This window comes from Tursiops truncatus, chromosome X (genome assembly GCF_011762595.2).
Source record: "Tursiops truncatus isolate mTurTru1 chromosome X, mTurTru1.mat.Y, whole genome shotgun sequence".
NCBI lineage: Eukaryota > Metazoa > Chordata > Mammalia > Artiodactyla > Delphinidae > Tursiops > Tursiops truncatus.
The window spans coordinates 38271574-38289988 of record NC_047055.1 but is presented as its reverse complement, the minus strand read 5'-3'; the positions used below and the strand labels follow the sequence as shown (position 1 = coordinate 38289988).

Sequence of the window (18415 nt, the reverse complement as noted above, 5' to 3'; positions counted from 1 at the left end):
GCTTCCCGTGCCTTAATCTATATTTGGGCATTTTATTTTCTAAATAAAAACTGTATATATTTAAAGTATACAATATATTGATTTGATATACATATACATAGTGAAATGATTACTACAGTCAAGCTGATTAACATATCATCTCTTCACATACCATTTGTGTGTGTGGGTGTGTGTGGTGATAGCACCTGAAATCTACCCTTAGCAATTTCCCAATATTCAATATAGTATTATTAACTATTGTCATCATGCTGTACATTAATTTTAGAGCTAGAACTAAGCCAGTGGTTTGCAGGTTTGTTTTGTTTTGCTTTTAGCTGCCAAGTCTTTTCTTCAAACAAAATTCTGTGAGAAAGCCTAACATATAAAACACGTACTACTGCCTTGGTTAAAAGGGTGCTATCATCTATGAGACAGCTCCTAGGAGAAAAACTGAGGCTCTTTGTAACACAGTTTGAAAGTGTTGATTTAGACTTTCCTCCTTATATTACAGTTGGGAAAATAAGGTCATGCTTACAATGCCTCTTACACTGATATAAGAGAGTCTAGAGGGCGTTTCCTCCTAGGTGACATGCATGTTTTTCCTTAAACTTCATGAGTAGAATGCCTCTGTCTTATTTTATTTTATCTTAAATTATATTTTCTCTTTTACCTTCTATACTCTCCATCCCTCCCCACAAGACTTCTACTATAATGGATTTGATACATATCCTTGAATACATATTTATCATTGTTTTCTGTAATTTTTAAAATTCAACAAATACTTATTGAGCATTTACTACAGGCCAGACACTTGACATACAGTGTTGAACAAAATAGATATAAGGTTCTCCTTCTCTGCAGGTGCTTAACTGTTAAGAGGTCAAATAGTCCATAAGCAGCAGCACATATTTTCATAGATCCATCCGATAAGGAAACAAGTCCAAAAGGATATAGTTTATTACTTATACAGACGGCATAAGCAAGATCAGCATGGTATCAGCTCCCCATGTCCCTTTGCCCCACAGGACAACATTGAACTACAGGAGCCAGATGACAGGTGACACAAGTAGTGGGGCACTCTTGCTGAAGAGCCAACTATAGACTGCAGCTAAGCTGTTTAACAGCCTGCCTCTATACCCAGGGGAAGGGAGGTGGAAAATCCTATGCCTCATTGAAACATCATGGCATCCTCCTGCAAGATAGGGAGCCTCCAAGGTCGAAAGACAGATAAGAAACAGCCTTGAGGCAACTCCTCACAAGACTGCCTATCTTCTCATGCTGTAAGAGAATCACAGGATGTTCTGCCAAGACCTAGGGCAGACTGAAGTTGAGCCTTGCTTACGTGGCCTATGTGAATAGTGCACAGTTGCCAGAATGCCATAGTGGAGCCATTTCCCTACATTTACAGCCCATAAATAAAAGTTTCTATCCTGATTGTCTTCACTTAACATGATATAGTAACAGAAAACAATTTATATAATGCTTACTATGTGCCAGGCATTTCTCTAGGAACTTTGCACATAGTAACTCATTATTCCCACGCCAAAACTCTATGAAATAAGTGCTGTTATCCCCATTTTACAAATGAGGTTACTGAAGCACAAGGAAGTTAAATAACTTGCTTAAGGTCACACATTTAAACTCTGGCAGAACTACGATTTGAATCCAGGCAGTTTGAATTTGATAGAAGTGATATGGGTACAAAAAAGAGGAAATCCAAGCAGACTTCACAAAACAGGTGGGATGTGATGACATTTGAGGAACATAATAGTTTGCCAGGGTGGAACAGCTGTCTAAGCAGAGTAAACAGAATAAGCAAAGGCATAGTGCTGTGAAAGTATATGATGTGTTTTGAGAACTATATGTGATGTTCTTGGAGCCCCAGAATGCACTGGTGTGGAGTAATAAAAGATAAAACAGAATACCCAGCTTAGAGGTAGTTGTAAAAGTCTTTGAATATCATACCATATGCTGTGGACTGAATCGTGTCCCCCACCCCCCACCCCCGGCAATTCATATGTTGAAGCCCTAACTCCCAGTGTGATGGTATTCAGAGATGGAGCCTTTGGGAGGTAATTAGGTTTAGATGAGGTCACATGTGTGGGGCCCTCATGATGATATTACTGCCCTTATACAAAGAGATACCAGAGCGCTTGCCCTGCTTGCTTTCTATCCCTGCCATGTGAGCACGGTGAAAAGGCAGCCAGAAAGAGAGCTCTCGCCAGAAGCCAACCATGCTGGCATGTCTGGCATTCTCAGACTTTCCAGTCTATAGTATTTTGTTATGGCAGCCCAAGCAGACTAAGATACCATGAAATTTGGACTTATTTTGTGGGCATTAGAGCTCCTCGACGTTTTAAAGTAAGTGAGTTAAACAAGTAGATGTGTATTTCAGAGCAATTCTAGTTGTTGGTGGAGATTATGGTAAGAGATGAGTGTGAGTTTGGGAGACTGGTGATAGGAAAACCAGTTGATAGACAGTTGCACTAATTCAGGTAAGAGAAGTAAGAGCCTGGACTATGGCAGTGGAGATAGAGAGGAAAGAATGGTTTCAGTAAACATTTTGGAGGTACAGTTGACCCTTAAACAATGCAGAGGTTAGGGGCACCTACCCTCCACACAGTCAGAAATCTGCTTCTAACTTTATGGTTGGCCCTCCACATCTGTGGTTCTGCATCCATGGATTCAACCAACTGTAGATGTGTAGTATGTATTTATTGAAAAACAAAACACATATAAGTGGACCCACACAGTTCAAACCCAGTGTTGTTCAAGGATCCACGGTAGTATCGACAGGATTTAGAAAGTGGTTGAATGTGATATGTAAGGGAGAAACAGGAGTCAGATTTCTAGCTTGAGTGACTAGGTGAATGGTGATGGCATTAATCGAGATATGGGGAGGTAAAGTGGTTTATATCTGGATGGTAATCTTAGAGATGTTTTTTATTCATATTTGCTCATCTGAATTTTCTATATTTTTTACAACTACTATTACTTTTGGAATGAGAGTAAACAAAGGTGGTTTTGTTTGTGTTGTAGGGATCAGGTATGGAATGCAAAAGAGAAAGAAGACAAAGTTCTATAAGAAAAATATTAAGTTCGGGTAATATTGAGTTTGAAGTGCCTGTAGAAAATCTTGTTGGATGTGTCCAGCAGGCTGTTAGAAATACAAGTCTCTATGGAATTCAAAGACAGAGACTAGAGATGTTGATTTTCAGAGTTGGTGTTTGCTCTCTGCAGGGGTTAGAATATAATACCACAGAGTGCTGGCTTTCATCAGGCTTGGAATGAAGTAGAACTGTTTTTAAGTAACATGTGTATGTTTGGAGAGGGGGAGGAGTTGAGGGGGATACTAGGAAACTTGCAGAAATGGGTCTAACCAGGGACAGAATAAATGGCCCTTGGGACGGGGTCAACAATCAGAGACAAAGTTCTAACAGACATTGTAAATTCTAACTCAAGTTCCAGGCTAGGTATTGAAAACTAAGAGACATCGACTCAATGAAATGAGGTTGGAATTGTGACATGGCTTTAGAAATGCAAACAATGGGCTTCCCTGGTGGCACAGTGGTTGAGAGTCCGCCTGCCAAAGCAGGGGACATGGGTTCGAGCCCTGGTCCGGGAAGATCCCACATGCCGCGGAGCAACTAGGCCCGCGCCCCACAACTACTGAGCCTGTGCTCTAGAGCCCGGGGGCCACAGCTACTGAGCCTGTGTGCCGCAACTATTGAAGCCCACGCATCTGGAGCCCGTGCTCTGCAGCGAGAGGGGCCACCACAGTGAGAAGCCCATGCACCGCAGCGAAGAGTAGCCCCCGCTCGCCCCAACTAGAGAAAGCCCGCGTGCAGCAACGAAGACCCAACGCAGCCAAAAATAAAAAATAAATAAATTTATTAAAAAAAAAAAAGAAATGCAAACAATGATGATGGAGAAGCCAAAAAGCTGTCCTAGAAACAAGGTGGGAAGAATGGGAACCTGCCTACCCCTGAGAAACAGGGATTACTGAGGTACCTGACCTCTTGGGTGCCAGTTGGGGAGAGTGGAAAAGGAATTTTAGGTATCAAAGATATGTAAGCAGATAGCCTGGCTTCCCCATAGGACTATTTGTGGCAGAAATGGGGATGGGTGAGTGGGGAAGTAGGTCAGTGGATTTCCATTTTCACCCATGGGTGTTTAACAGCACACTATCTCTAAAATCCAAAAATGAATGGGGCTAGGTTTGTTGATATTCTGCCAAATGGCCCATCATTTGTCCTAGGAGCGGGGACAAACCTGCAGATGGCTTGATACTCTTTTTGAGCTGCCATGGATACATAATATTTTGGTGCTCCTACTATAATGGATCTATATTGATAAGGGGACATGTTAATGTGACTAAAAACAAGCCATTAAGCCTCTTTTTATTTTTCATTGTCACCTCCTCACTGGGATATGAGCCTTACTCCATCTTTAAACCTCACTGGGAACGGGGTGAGAGTCAGGGATGGCATAGGAGTCAGTCACCATCTGGCAGACACAACCAAGAGTCACATGTTTTATCACACATATTCATCTCAGAAAGAGCTATCAATCATTCTGAGCAAAGTGTCTGCATGTCCTCTAAGAATTCACTTCTTTCTTTAATGGCATGCTTCTCAAATCCCGATTTCTCTGTTAAGGTTAAAACAGTCGTTTTCATTTACTTCTTATGAATAAATAGATTTGGCTGCTTGAAAATGGAGTGGATTCTCTTTCCCATTTAAAATTCTGGAGGATGGACACCTTTTTATGGTAGGCTTTCTGATTATGCTAACCTTACCTGACTGGTTATTTATCAGACTGTGTGTCAGGGAGAAGGATATTTCAGCTGTAATACAATTCCTTATTATCAGCTCCAGGCAGCACAGTAAACCTTCAATTAAATTTCTTATAGTTCTTTCAGTAATATAGATACATTTATAGTTAATATCATAATATTTTTCCATAACGATGGTAGGGGGATGAATACCTCCCTTAAAAGCTAATCTAATTGTATAGACTTAATATATTTCTGATGATGGAATTTATATATATTTAAAATTTTAAATAATACCAAAATTAGTAGAGTTGAAAATAAAAGTCCCCGAAAATGAGAGAGATAGAGATAGATAGATGCACAGATAGAGATTGAGAAAGACAGAGAGGTAAGAGAGAGGGACAGGGTGTTTGAGATGGGCTTAAGGTCAGGTATTAAATAAGGGTGAAAGATATCTTATACATATTACTTGGTAACAAAATCAGTAATTTTACATTCTGATTATGTCATTTTGAGGAGGTTTAATCAAATATTTAATTATATGGTCCAGAATCCTTGAACCAGAACTGGCAGAAACTTCTGAACCTATGCAAGCAGATTCACAGGTTGACCATAGAAAACACAAATATTTGAGGGATGGATAAAGGAAGAGGAACTCAGAAGGATATGCAGAGATGGAGAAAGCTATAACAGTATCTCCCACTGTAGAAAAGTAAAGCAGGATTAGGATGCAGAAGAAATTTTTAGATTCATCAGTTTAGAAGACATTGGTGATTTTTGGAAGAGAGCAGCTTCAGAGGCATGGTAGGGGCCAACACTGGGTTGCAGAAAGCTGAGAAGTGGATAGGAATTGAGGAAGAGAAGGCAGCAAATATAGATTGTTCTTTGAGAAAGTTTAGCAGTGAAAGGGAGGAGAGAGAGGAGATGGTTTGTTGAAGAGGAGGCCCGGTTTAGGGTTTTTTTTTTTTTAGGATAGGAGAGACTTAAGAATGCTTTTCAGTTGATGACAAGAATCCATTCATTACTGTGGCTAAAACTTCCAAAACTGTGTTGAATAAGAGTGGTGAGAGTGGGCAACCTTGTCTTGTTCCTGATCTTAGTGGAAATGCTTTCAGTTTTTCACCATTGAGGACAATGTTGGCTGTGGGTTTGTCATATATGGCCTTTATTATGTTGAGGAAAGTTCCCTCTGTGCCTACTTTCTGCAGGGTTTTTATCATAAATGGGTGTTGAATTTTGTCGAAAGCTTTCTCTGCATCTATTGAGATGATCATATGGTTTTTCTCCTTCAATTTGTTAATACGGTGTATCACGTTGATTGATTTGCATATATTGAAGAATCCTTGCATTCCTGGAATAAACCCCACTTGATCATGGTGTATGATCCTTTTAATGTGCTGTTGGATACTCTTTGCTAGGATTTTGTTGAGGGTTTTTGCATCTATGTTCATCAGTGATATTGGCCTGTAGTTTTCTTTCTTTGTCACATCCTTGTCTGGTTTTGTTATCAGGGTGATGGTGGCCTCGTAGAATGAGTTTGGGAGTGTTCCTCCCTCTGCTATATTTTGGAAGAGTTTGAGAAGGATAGGTGTTAGCTCTTCTCTAAATGTATAATAGAATTCACCTGTGAAGCCATCAGAGAAGAAAAGGAAGTAAAAGGAATCCAAATCGGAAAAGAAGTAAAGTTGTCACTGTTTGCAGATGACATGATACTATACATAGAGAATCCTAAAGATGCTACTAGAAAACTACTAGAGCTAATGAATGAATTTGGATATTTATTTAATGAATAAAATAGCAGGATACAAAATTAATGCACAGAAATCTCTTGCATTCCTATACACTAATGATGAAAAATCTGAAAGTGAAATCAAGAAAACACTCCCATTTACCATTGCAACAAAAAGAATAAAATATCTAGGGATAAACCTACCTAAGGAGACAAAAGACCTGTATGCAGAAAATTATAAGACACTGATGAAAGAAATTAAAGATGATACAAATAGATGGAGAGATATACCATGTTCTTGGATTGGAAGAATCAACATTGTGAAAATGACTCTACTACCCAAAGCAATCTACCGATTCAATGCAATCCCTATCAAACTACCACTAGCATTTTTCACAGAAATAGAACAAAACATTTCACAATTTGTATGGAAACACAAAAGACCCTGAATAGCCAAAGCAATCTTGAGAACGAAAAACGGAGCTGGAGGAATCAGGCTCCCAGACTTCAGACTATACTACAAAGCTACAGTCATCAAGGCAGTATGGTACTGGCACAAAAACAGAAAGATAGATCAATGGAACAGGATAGAAAGCCCAGAGGTAAACACACGCACATATGGTCACCTTATTTTTGATAAAGGAGGCAGGAAAGTACAGTGGAGAAAGGACAGCCTCTTCAGTAAGTGGTGCTGGTAAAACTAGACCGGTACATGTAAAAGTATGAGATTAGATCACTCCCTAACACCATACACAAAAATAGCTCAAAATGGATTAAAGACCTAAATGTAAGGCCAGAAACTATCAAACTCTTAGAGGAAAACATAGGCAGAACCCTCTATGACATAAATCACAGCAAGATCCTTTTTGACCCACCTCCTAGAGAAATGGAAATAAAAACAAAAATAAACAAATGGGACCTAATGAAACTTCAAAGCTTTTGCACAGCAAAGGAAACCATAAACAAGACCAAAAGACAACCCTCAGAATGGGAGAAAATATTTGCAAATGAAGCAACTGACAAAGGATTAATCTCCAAAATCTATAAGCAGCTCATGCAGCTCAATAACAAAAAAACAAACAACCTAATCCAAAAATGGGCAGAAGACCTAAATAGACATTTCTCCAAAGAAAATGTACAGATTTCCAACAAACACATGAAAGGATGCTCAACATCACTAATCATTAGAGAAACGCAAATCTAAACTAAACTTACTCTTGACTCCTGTGAGAGGAGAGGAGTCATGCTCCATGATCTTATGAAACAGACATGGCCATATAGTACTGGAATGTTTCACCATGGTAACTTTATAGAAAATGTATCCATTAATATTAAAAGATATCTGTTGGTTTTGTGTCCTAGTTTTGGAGAACACATACCTCTATATTTTTATTCTCCAGAGGTAAATACTTATACAATTTCAAAGTAGGGGGTCCATCACCTTTACATTTTTTCACTTTCCTATAGATTATCATTGTTCCTGAGAGTTTTTATAAAATATTTATTATGGCTGCAATGGAAAAAATATCTCACATGCGTTTCCATAGTAAAACAATGGGAAATTAAATCACTGAAGCAATTCAGAATGGGTCCTACCCAAACTTTTTCTGTTAATCAAAGTTTCCTAATGTTATGTTTCAAATGGAAACTCATATAGTCTTAATTTCTTTGCTAAAAATCAAGTATATTGGAGGTAGTTGCTGTATTTCTGTCAAATGAAAATATTTTTACAATATCTAGAACCTGTAAAGTAAGACTATCTTCCAAAGCGACAGGCCAAATTTTTCTGTATATCTTAAGCTTCACTAAAATTTCAGTAGGTAGCATAGACTGGTCAAGTTATATATATAAGGTATGTATCACTTATTCTTTTGTTCTGGCATTCAGGAAATGATAGTTCAGGAGGAAGCCTAAAATGGTTGATCTCCAACAAACACTTGCTGTTTGGCCTTCTCATTTCAATTTTCAAACAACTTAAAATATGATCAAAGACACTCATCAGAGGACCTGAGGAGCCTGTATTAATCACTTATAGATTTTAAGAACCACCTTGTCATATAAATTTAGCATAAGAACAAGACAATAAAGAGGAAATTTAAAACTCAAAATGACAATCTCACATTAATGACCCCACCCCAAAGGTTTTGGCATATTAAGCCAGCTCTTTTACAACACATAGAGGAGAATAAATGAATGACAATGAAAAATAATTTGTAAGTAATTTGACCTACATTTACCCATTTCTAGGAAAGCCCCAAAGTGAATTCCTATAGAGACTAAAGGAGTAGTTTCAACTACTTGCCCGAAGACAGGCTGAACATGGGAAAAAGGGATCTCACAAACTTTAAATTAGTGGACTCTTTTCCTGTTACTTTTTATTCATAAGGCCGGAAGGCAGAAGTGTAAATTGAAGTTAGTGTTGGGTATGGTGGTAGCCAGGCTTTGAGATGGTCCGCAATGATTCTCACCTCCTGATATTCATCCCTTTGTGTAGTCCCCTCTCACATCGAATGGGGCTGACCTGTATAACCAATAGGATATTACAGAAATGAAAGTGTATAATTTCTGAGGCTACATTTTTTAAAAAGGCATGGTTTCTGTCTCACACTTTTGGATCATTCACTCTGGGGAGAAGACAGCTGTTGTGTCGTAAGGACACTCAGGGCCCTAAGTCCTATGGAGAAGTCCATGTGGTGAAGAACAGATGTTGCAGGAAGGGGGACCCCTTCCAGGGCCCGAGAGTGGGCTCTTGTCTAACACTCAGAAATGAATTGTCCAAGGAGACACACGTGCTGACAAAGCAAGAGACTTTATTGGGGAGGGGCACCTGGGTGGCGAGCAGCAGGGTAAGGGAACCCAGGAGAACTGCTCTGCCACATGGCTCTCAGCCTCAGGTTTTATGGTAATGGGGTTAGTTTCCGGGTTGTCTCTGGCCAGTCACTCTGACTCAGGGTCCTTCTTGCTGGTGTGCGCATGGCTCAGCCAAGATGGATTCCAGCGAGGAGGATTCTGGGAGGTTGGTAGGACATATGGACTGACGTCTCCTTTTAACCTTTCCCGAATTCTTCGGTTGGTAGTAGCTTGTTAGTTCCGCATTCCTTACCAGGACCTCCTGTTGTAAGATAACTCATGCAAGTGGTTACTGTCGGGCCTGGCCAGGGTGGGTGGTTTTGGTCAGTGGTTCCCCTAACACTGAGCCCTCTTGCCAACAGCCATGTGAGTGAGCCACCTTGGATGCAAATTCTCTAGCCCCAGTAAAGCCTTCAGATGTCTGCAGCTCAGCCAGTATTTTAACCACAACCTCATGATAGACCCTAACTAAGCCAGAACTACCTAGCTAAGCCACTCCTGAATTCCTAACCTATGAAAAATGTGTAAGATAATAAAAGTTTATTGTTGTTTTGAGCCATTAAATTAAGGGGGGGAGGAAGTATAATTGGTTTTCGTTATACAACAATAGATAACTAATAAGCAATAATATGTGACAGAACCAGAATTCAAGCCCAAGTTTGACTCCAAAGGTTGAGCTCCCAAAAGGTTGAAAGTTTCCCAATGACATTTTTAGCTATTTTCATTAGTTTACCTATTAAAATAATTTTTCTTTGAAATGAATTCAGTTTGCCTCCTATGTAAAGAGAGGAACATCAATCCCTTTGTTTGGTCAGTGACATACTGTATTTACTAATACTGGACAAGTTAGGTCTTGGGTACAGTCAGTTCGAAGTCAATAATAACAATGTCTATTTTCCAGGTATTCAATAAAAGTATTTCTGAAGAAGTCTGATTCATGTTTCAGGAGGAGTTTCTCTGTTGACTCTTCATTGAATCTTCTACCTTATGAGATATTAATGTGTATCATTAAGGAACTTAATTTGTTCCTTCTCCTGTCCCTCCTCTGAAACCATTTTAGTACACAATTTTAATTTCCTCAAGAGGAAAAATTAATGAGTTGTTTCTGAATTACCCTTAACTAGAGTTGCAAACAATTTTAAGAACCACTTTGAAGTTCTACCCAAAAGTTGTATCTAAATTTCACTTGTCATAATTTTTTTTTCCTTACTCAAATGTCATTTCGACCCTGGGGAAATAATTTTTTACCTTGAAAGAGATAAACATTTCAAACTAAAGAAGCAAATATTTGTACTTCTTAGTCCAGGTGAAATGAGTCATCCTGCAACTAAAGAACATCTCAACCTGACTATCAGATCTGAATGTTATTGAAGTAAGAATAGGTCTTTCTTGTCCAGTAGACTGCTCATTTAATTTGAGGTAGAGCCCCTATAACTACCTCTTTGAGAAATGTTCTATTTCTCTCATTCAAAGCATCTCTAATTAAGAAGATATGAATTTTCAAAATATAAATTAGGAGGTAATTCTTTGTTTAATGAAAATATTAACTAAAGGATATATTTAGATAGTAGGACCTGTAGAGCTCTATTTACAAATGTTTGTTTATATACAGTTTAATAAAGTAAAATATAACTCACAGACATGTATTCATTCACATACTTTATATCACAAAAACACTATTGCCTATTTTAAGCTTCTTATAAGGAATTCTAATTTTTCCCACTACTTATTTGATATGTATTTCCTTTATAACCTGTTGCTTTTATGCTTGCTATTCCAGCTCTGAACTCACCAGATATCCAAGATTTCAAGTCTTCTAGCTCATAATTGAGATGAGACAGTTTTAAGTGAAATCTTACTAAATCAATAAATAGTCCCATTTTTGTGTAGGGGTCATATTGTTATTTCTCTTTTGTTCTGTTAACAACTTTTCTGGACCCCTACATTTCTCCAGGAAATGTGTATGGGAGTTTATACCAGGAGACTATAACATGGCATCACCAACCCACACCCAACATGAGAACTAACCACTTTTTATACAAAGTACCCAGTGATATAAAAGTAGTTGAAGGTCCCCAACTCTAGCAGGTGCACTAGTATGCACCTTCAAGCAGTGAATGTACAGGCATGTAACCAAAGTGTTTCTATAATAGTTTTGGAGGCAGATAGATCTTAGTCAAATTACAGACAGTTGCCTTGGGTCACTCACTAAACTTTTCTGTATCTTGGTTTCTCCATCTGTAAAATGGGGGTAATAATCACTGCTTCTCAAGATTGTTACGAGGAAAGAGCATAGTCTGGCACATAGTCGGCATTAAATAAGTATTACTTCTCATTCCCCTGTCTTTTACTGCACTCTTCAAATTAACTGTTCCTCAAGACAACAGTATTTTTCATTTTCTCTTTCAGATTAAAATTAAACTGCCAAATACGATCACTTCTGAAATTGAACTCAACGTTCAGGAAATGACCCTTGACCTCCGTACTCCTAATAAGTGAGTAAAACTTAGAACTAGAATAATGAATATTATAATATTAATGAACCTTTAGTCAATATCCTTTATAAAAGTGTACGTAATTATTTTGTATCACTCCTAAAGTCTGAAGAAAAGTGAAAAAGTCAGTCATTCAGATGTTTGATCTAGGTAATATAAACATATATTTGTAAATACCTAGATTTTTTCCTACTTTACATGCATACATTTGGATTAGATTGATACCACCAAGACATAGTCCTTGACATTCAGATACAGTTTGCTTATCTGTCAGGAAAAATAGCTAGAGGTGAAAATCTCTTAAGTTGTAAGTCTTGCATGTGGCTTTCTGGTACAGTGATGGCATGAAAGAAGCAATCTTTAAGCATATTGGATACTGTGGGGCTCTAAGGTTAAATTTGATTATATTCATCTAAAAATCAACAAAAAGTCTTATCAATTGCTTAAAACAAAAGTTCTAACAGCTAATTTATCACTAGATCCTCAAGTTACATGAATACATTTAAAAATAATGCAGATGATAATGGAATAATTCAACTAAACATTTGATATTTTCAAAGTAGTCTTGTTATTATACAAGTTCAAATCATGTTCCCCGAACACAATGTATACGGTAAAATTCTGATAAAAATGTTTATCTTGAAACCTGGATAAATCAGCCCTGTCTCTCAAAACTAACTCTATAAGGAGGGAATCTATAGAACCTGGCAGGTGCTAGATAAAATGTCTAAATATCTCACTGCTTTGTTCACTTTTCATCTGGATGTATAGCAGTGAGCACACTTTGGCTGAGTGCAGTGATTCTTTGTAACTCATAGACATTTCAAACTGGGTGCGGGGAGCAGTCAGCTCCTAACACATTCTCTTCCTTCCATTATCAGTACCTACAATTGTCCTTTGTTGATTGTAGGGCTTCAAGAAAATAACAAAATTAAATCTCTGGTACAAAAGACTTCTGTGTGTAAACAACCCAACGTAAAATGCATAGCTTAACCTTGATTTCTACAGTAGATGCATTTAACCCCAAATGATCTACAGATGAATACATATCAAATATTTTCTCATTACTTAATATGATTTCAAAAATGTATTCACTCAAAAAAAGTCTCATATTATAAAAATTACATTCCCTATTCCTACCATTCACTTCAAGGAGTATTGTAATTTTTTTCCATTACATGTTATACACGCATTTACTCTTCCACACAAACTTTGCAAGGAAAGTTGGTTAAATGAACAGTCAAATTTTTCATGATATTTGTGCACTTGTTAAAAGCACACACATATCTACACACTATGGAGTTAATTTCCGTTCCCCTAGCTGTTCTCACTGTCTCCATCCATCTTTAGGCAGCTGCTCTGGCTATGCTGTCATTCCAGATATTTATCAGAGCTCACTAAATGAAAGACTCACACAGAGATATTTTTCCACATAGAATGTAGGCTGCACTAGGTCATTTGGATCTTACAGTACTTATACATTAAATGCTCAGTGCATGAAGGTACTGTCTCTTAAGAAGAAGATTCATTAATTAAGATAGAAGACAGAAGATAGAATTAAAGTTTTTATCACTTTTCCTAAACACTTGAACATGCTTTGGAGCCACGCTATTACCTGAAATTGTATTATTGGAAATGTGTCTTGTTTTTTAGTTTATTGATATGCACATCTACTTTCTTTAGTTTCTAACTTTGACACCTGTAACACTATGCTTACCGGCTCCAAGAAAGATAAGAGCGGACATTCTGCTAATGTATCTATAAGGCAAAACAAGTGAATTTATTTTAACTGAATTGACTAGTAATATCAGTCTATTGATAGTCAACTGCATTAAAATTATAAATAAAACAGAATTTTAGCATTGTAGATGGAAAAGAAATAAAACAGTTTGCTGAATTCTTCATTTTTTACAACGTTGTTTTGGTATGTAGATTCCCAACATGGAGTAGATAGAAAGGAAGAAAGATAGGGGAAATTGTATAATGTCTCAGAATCTCCTGACTTTATCTTCATATGGGGTTTCATTAGTTTTTAAGATGAATTCTAAGAATATCATAAATGAATTCCTTGAATGTGATAATAAAAACACACTCTGAAGACAAATATGAGTTAATTTTTGGTTGTGTGTTGCTTTAGATTATCTCACCTTTGCGGTGCTCCTTTGATTTATTGCATTGGCCAAAAAGTTATTTCGGGTTTTTCCATATGTCTTCCAAGAAAACTCGAACGAAATTTTTGGCCAACCCAATAGATTGAGAGTTGGCTGATATTCAAAGACGTAAACACCTAAAAAAATATTTTCTAAATGGAATAGTGAACTGCAGCTCAGTAGCTATTTCTGCACTTTCTTTGAAAATAGTTATGTCTCCAATAGGAAACGTTAAAAAGGCCATGTCCTTTTTTTATCCCAGATATGTAAATCAAATAATTTATTAACTACATAAAATAAAAAGTGCATTATGTGAATATGTACAGAACAAGGTTGTCCTTTATTTAAATCTCTTGCAAGAAACATCAACTTGGGGCTTCCCTGGTGGCGCAGTGGTTGAGAGTCTGCCTGCTGATGCAGGGGACACGGGTTCGTGCCCCGGTCCGGGAAGATCCCACATGCAGTGGAGCGGCTGGGCCCGTGAGCCATGGCTGCTGAGCCTGCGCGTCCAGAGCCTGTGCTCCGCGGTGGGAGAGGCCACAACAGTGAGAGGCCCGCGTACCGCAAAAAAAAAAAAAAAAAAGAAAGAAACATCAACTTGAATTCTCTAATATAAATGTAAACATGTGAGTCTATAGAGTTCACTGTACAGATAATTTTGGGGTTTTACTTTCATATATTATTGTTTGCATTTAAATAATTTCTAATGAAAATTAACACTGGATAAACATTTGATCAGTGACTAAACTGTAGCTTCTTAAAAGGCAAATATATTTTCAAAGTAGAGGCAGAGGGATTGGGTTCAAATGTTCATTCATATTTTATTATAGTACTAATTTATACCAGTTATTCAAATATCATTTTGTGGTGACCTGTTTGCTTTTCATTCGTTTATTCATTCAGTCAACAAACATTTATGAAATCTGCTAGACACTGGGGGGACACCAAAATAAAACACAGTCCTGTTCTTCAATGAATTGTATATGATTAAGTATTAGTAGAATTTTATATTGTTTAAAATATAACTCTCACTTCAGATATCACACAGTATTTTCCTTCTTCTAAGAGCCTAAATAAGTTGCACAGTTTCTACTCAAAATTTTAGCATGGGAAGCTGTACTACTAAGGACTAGACAAAAATGCAGGGATAGATGGACCATTCCAATGGCCACTGTCTCTTTTGAATTTATTTCTCTCTGGATAGAGAAGTGCACATTATCATTGGAACTCCTTCTTCAACTGATTTTAGGTGTCTTTTAGTGCAATGAAGCTACCACCACTGAGCTTTGCTTTCTTTTAAAAGTGAATATACTATCATTTGTAGAATAAGGGATAAAGCAAATCTAACTCTAGTACAACCTATATTGTAAACAACTTTAAAAAGATGGACTCTCGGGAATTCCCTGGTGGTCCAGTGGTTAGGACTTGGTGCTTTTACTGCCGTGGGCCCAGGTTCGATCCTTGGTCAGGGAACTAAGATCCTGCAAGCTGTGCAGCATGGCCAAAAAAAAAAAAAAGGACTCAATAGTTTTTGCACCCATTTTTTTTGAGATGCCAAATATTACAGGGTATATTAAGAAACATCGCGATTTCATTACTTCAAGTGGAGAAAGTTGTTTCTCCTACCCCAGATATTTGGAATGGAACAAGAGTAACAGAAAATTCCTCCTATAGGTTCCAGAGATGTGTGATAAATACTTTTAATGAGCCCAGTTTCCTGAACTTAGGTCTTTGCAAATGAGCAAAGAAGCAATTGATTTTCAAGGGCTTTATTTTCAAATACTAGTTCTTTGTACAAGTATTCAATAAGTACCCCTAAAAATTACCACATTTCCTATACTGATTTGGACCTTATACCTTCTAAAAGAGCTTTTCTGCCCACTTTTTATAGAGATACTCAAGCCTTCTCTACTGAGAATGTGAGGTAACAAGTGTTTCATGTATTTAATTTTCTCCAGATACCAGCATGTGCCGACCCTATGCATAATTCAGATTCATACCACTATGACAGAATTATGGATGTCTCATCCCAACCATGCATCTAAAGCATACAATTATCCAGCAGCTGAGCCATAAACTGCAAACTACACTCAGCAATCTCTCACAGGAAATTTTTGCCAATGTATAGTAGAAAGAACAGAAGCAGGCAGAGAAAAGCACTTTCATTGATCTGGTATTGAAATCATTCCAGGCCTGAATTTCAATAACTACACCTAATGTAGTAGTAGAGATTCAGTTGTGTTAGCAGAATTATTTAGAACCATTCCAATTTTCAGGTTTCTATCAGGCAGCCACATTCCATCTACACATAAGTATGACTGGCAATAGATCTATCCAGCCAACTTAAAGTTGCAATGGTTCTAGTTCTATGCCAATAAACATAGCCTGAGACTACGTGTATATAATGCAAAATGAGGTCAATTTAGAAAAAAAGAGGGGTGGTCAAAACCACTGGTTGGATTTTTAAGGCCAAAAAAATGGTATACTAAATAGTTTTTTGGTTCCTAACATTGTGGTGATATATATTGCTTCCCATTGTCTTGATATCACTGATTCTAGGTTTTTATTTTGTTTTGTTTTTTAGGAAGCTGTTGTTAACCCTTCCCTATCCTGTGGAATGCAACAGTGCCAAAGCTTTCTATATCGCTGAAACTGAGACTCTCGAGGTCACCATGACTATGAAACGAGAGTTGGATTTTATTAATTTCTTCTGAAACAACATGAATAAGGAGGAAAAGTGGTAAAATACCACTGATAAAAAATTTAAAAAACTTTGAAAAAATTGGTTAATGTTTACTATCTTCTCTTTATTATTCTGACATATTTCAGGCAGGGCCTAAATTCAATTCTAATACTATTCTCATCATTTACAGTCATTTCTATTAATCTAGTAGGAAATGCTGTTTTCTCATACTAATAAGCTATTCCATTTTTATAGTGATAGCTGGATAGAATTTACAGGCTAACCAATTAGATTACTACATGGTCAGCTAAATAACTGAAATATGACCATGAAATCGTTGGTCCACTTATTTCAGTAGTTTGAAGAACTTAAGCCAATTGATTATACCATGATACAGTCAGGTGCATAGCAATTGGTCATTACTGTCACCAGAAAAGTTTATTTAGTTTCCTTTTTGTTGATTTAATCAAATGATTTCGAGTGTTCTCTGTTTAGGCTCTCACTATTGTTCTGGAATATACAAATAACAGAGGATTATAAATAGTTTGATGTGCCATACTAACAACATGTTTACTTGAATAAGAAATACTCTTGAGCACACAGTGTTATTTGGCTTCCTCGGTCCTGTTCTCGGTGTTTGGATCTATTTAAGTTAAAAATATTTTCCTTTTGTGCACTAATAATTATTAACAATGCCTTTATGAGTACTGTGTTTATATTAATTGAATTTCTTGACATTTAAAAGGAATATAAAGAAAAGTGTGGCGCATTTACAAATCCTGTCTCTCTCATTTCGTATATCGTAATTGGACATACTTATGTTTGAATTTGTACCCTGCCTCTTCTGTACTGTATTGCATAAGTTTACTTTAGAATTATTTATGAATAACTTGACTTGGTCTCACACATCATTGTAGAACTCTGGAGTTACCTGGGAGTAAAGTTTGAAAAGAGATGAACAGCGGAAAGATGTGAACAATTAAGGGACTAAATACTCAAGCAGATATTGTCTAGGTTTAATTATGCAGATAACTATGAAGCATCTAGTTTATGACTAGATCAAATAGAAGGAAAAGACTGAGATTTTGGAAAAAGTGGTTATGTTAAAACACCAAGCTCTTGTAGAGAATTTGACTTTGAAATTACCACCATGACTTTCTTCTGAGGGTGGGATTAACTGAAAAGAAGTTAGTGTCTGTGAATTTAAGTCCATGGTGTCACAGAATTAAGAGTGTCCTACTTTGCTTTCTTAACATCTTTTTAAAAGGCTGTATTTTAAGAATTTAAGACTATACCCTAAACTTTAAACTCTGGAGTAAACCTAAGCAGTAGCCAATATTTTTCTTCTCTAGAGAGCAACAGTGAGTCAGTGGAAAATGTATCTCTTCTTTCTATGTAGTGGCCCTAATTACAAAGACCATTATTACTCAAGCTGACTGTATGTGTACAAGTTGTCCCTGGAAGAGAAGATAGAGCATATCCAGGGCAACTTGAATTGGGCTTTGGTTATGTTGTACTGTATCAATTATATAATGAAACAGAGCTTCAGGACAATGAAATGTGATCTAGTAATTTATACCCATCTTCAAATCATCCTACTTCACTGTCCTTGGCCTCAGAAGTAACAACTTTGTTATCGTTGCTGTTTTGTTTTTTTAAGCTAATTCACAGGACTTTTCTCTCTTTAAAGGGGAATAGTCCATTAAAGCAAATGTAGAAAAAGAGAATACAAAAGGAAGTTAAAACCACGATTGT

The 18415-nt window shown here is 37.1% G+C and overlaps 1 protein-coding gene and 1 non-coding gene across 2 annotated transcripts in view; both read left to right on the top strand.

The window, feature by feature from the left end:
- The window catches only part of DNAAF6 (dynein axonemal assembly factor 6), a 41039-nt gene extending 23631 nt beyond the window's left edge, over positions 1-17408 (top strand). Inside the window, exons 6-7 of the mRNA XM_033849275.2 lie at positions 11742-11827; positions 16562-17408. Of these exons, the coding sequence (XP_033705166.2) occupies positions 11742-11827; positions 16562-16691 (216 nt within the window). The 3' untranslated portion in view covers positions 16692-17408. The remainder of the gene's footprint in view (positions 1-11741; positions 11828-16561) is intronic.
- Positions 15378-15450, top strand: TRNAK-UUU (transfer RNA lysine (anticodon UUU)). The gene has a single exon. It is a non-coding gene; the product is annotated as a tRNA-Lys (tRNA).
- Positions 17409-18415: the final 1007 nt, after the last annotated feature.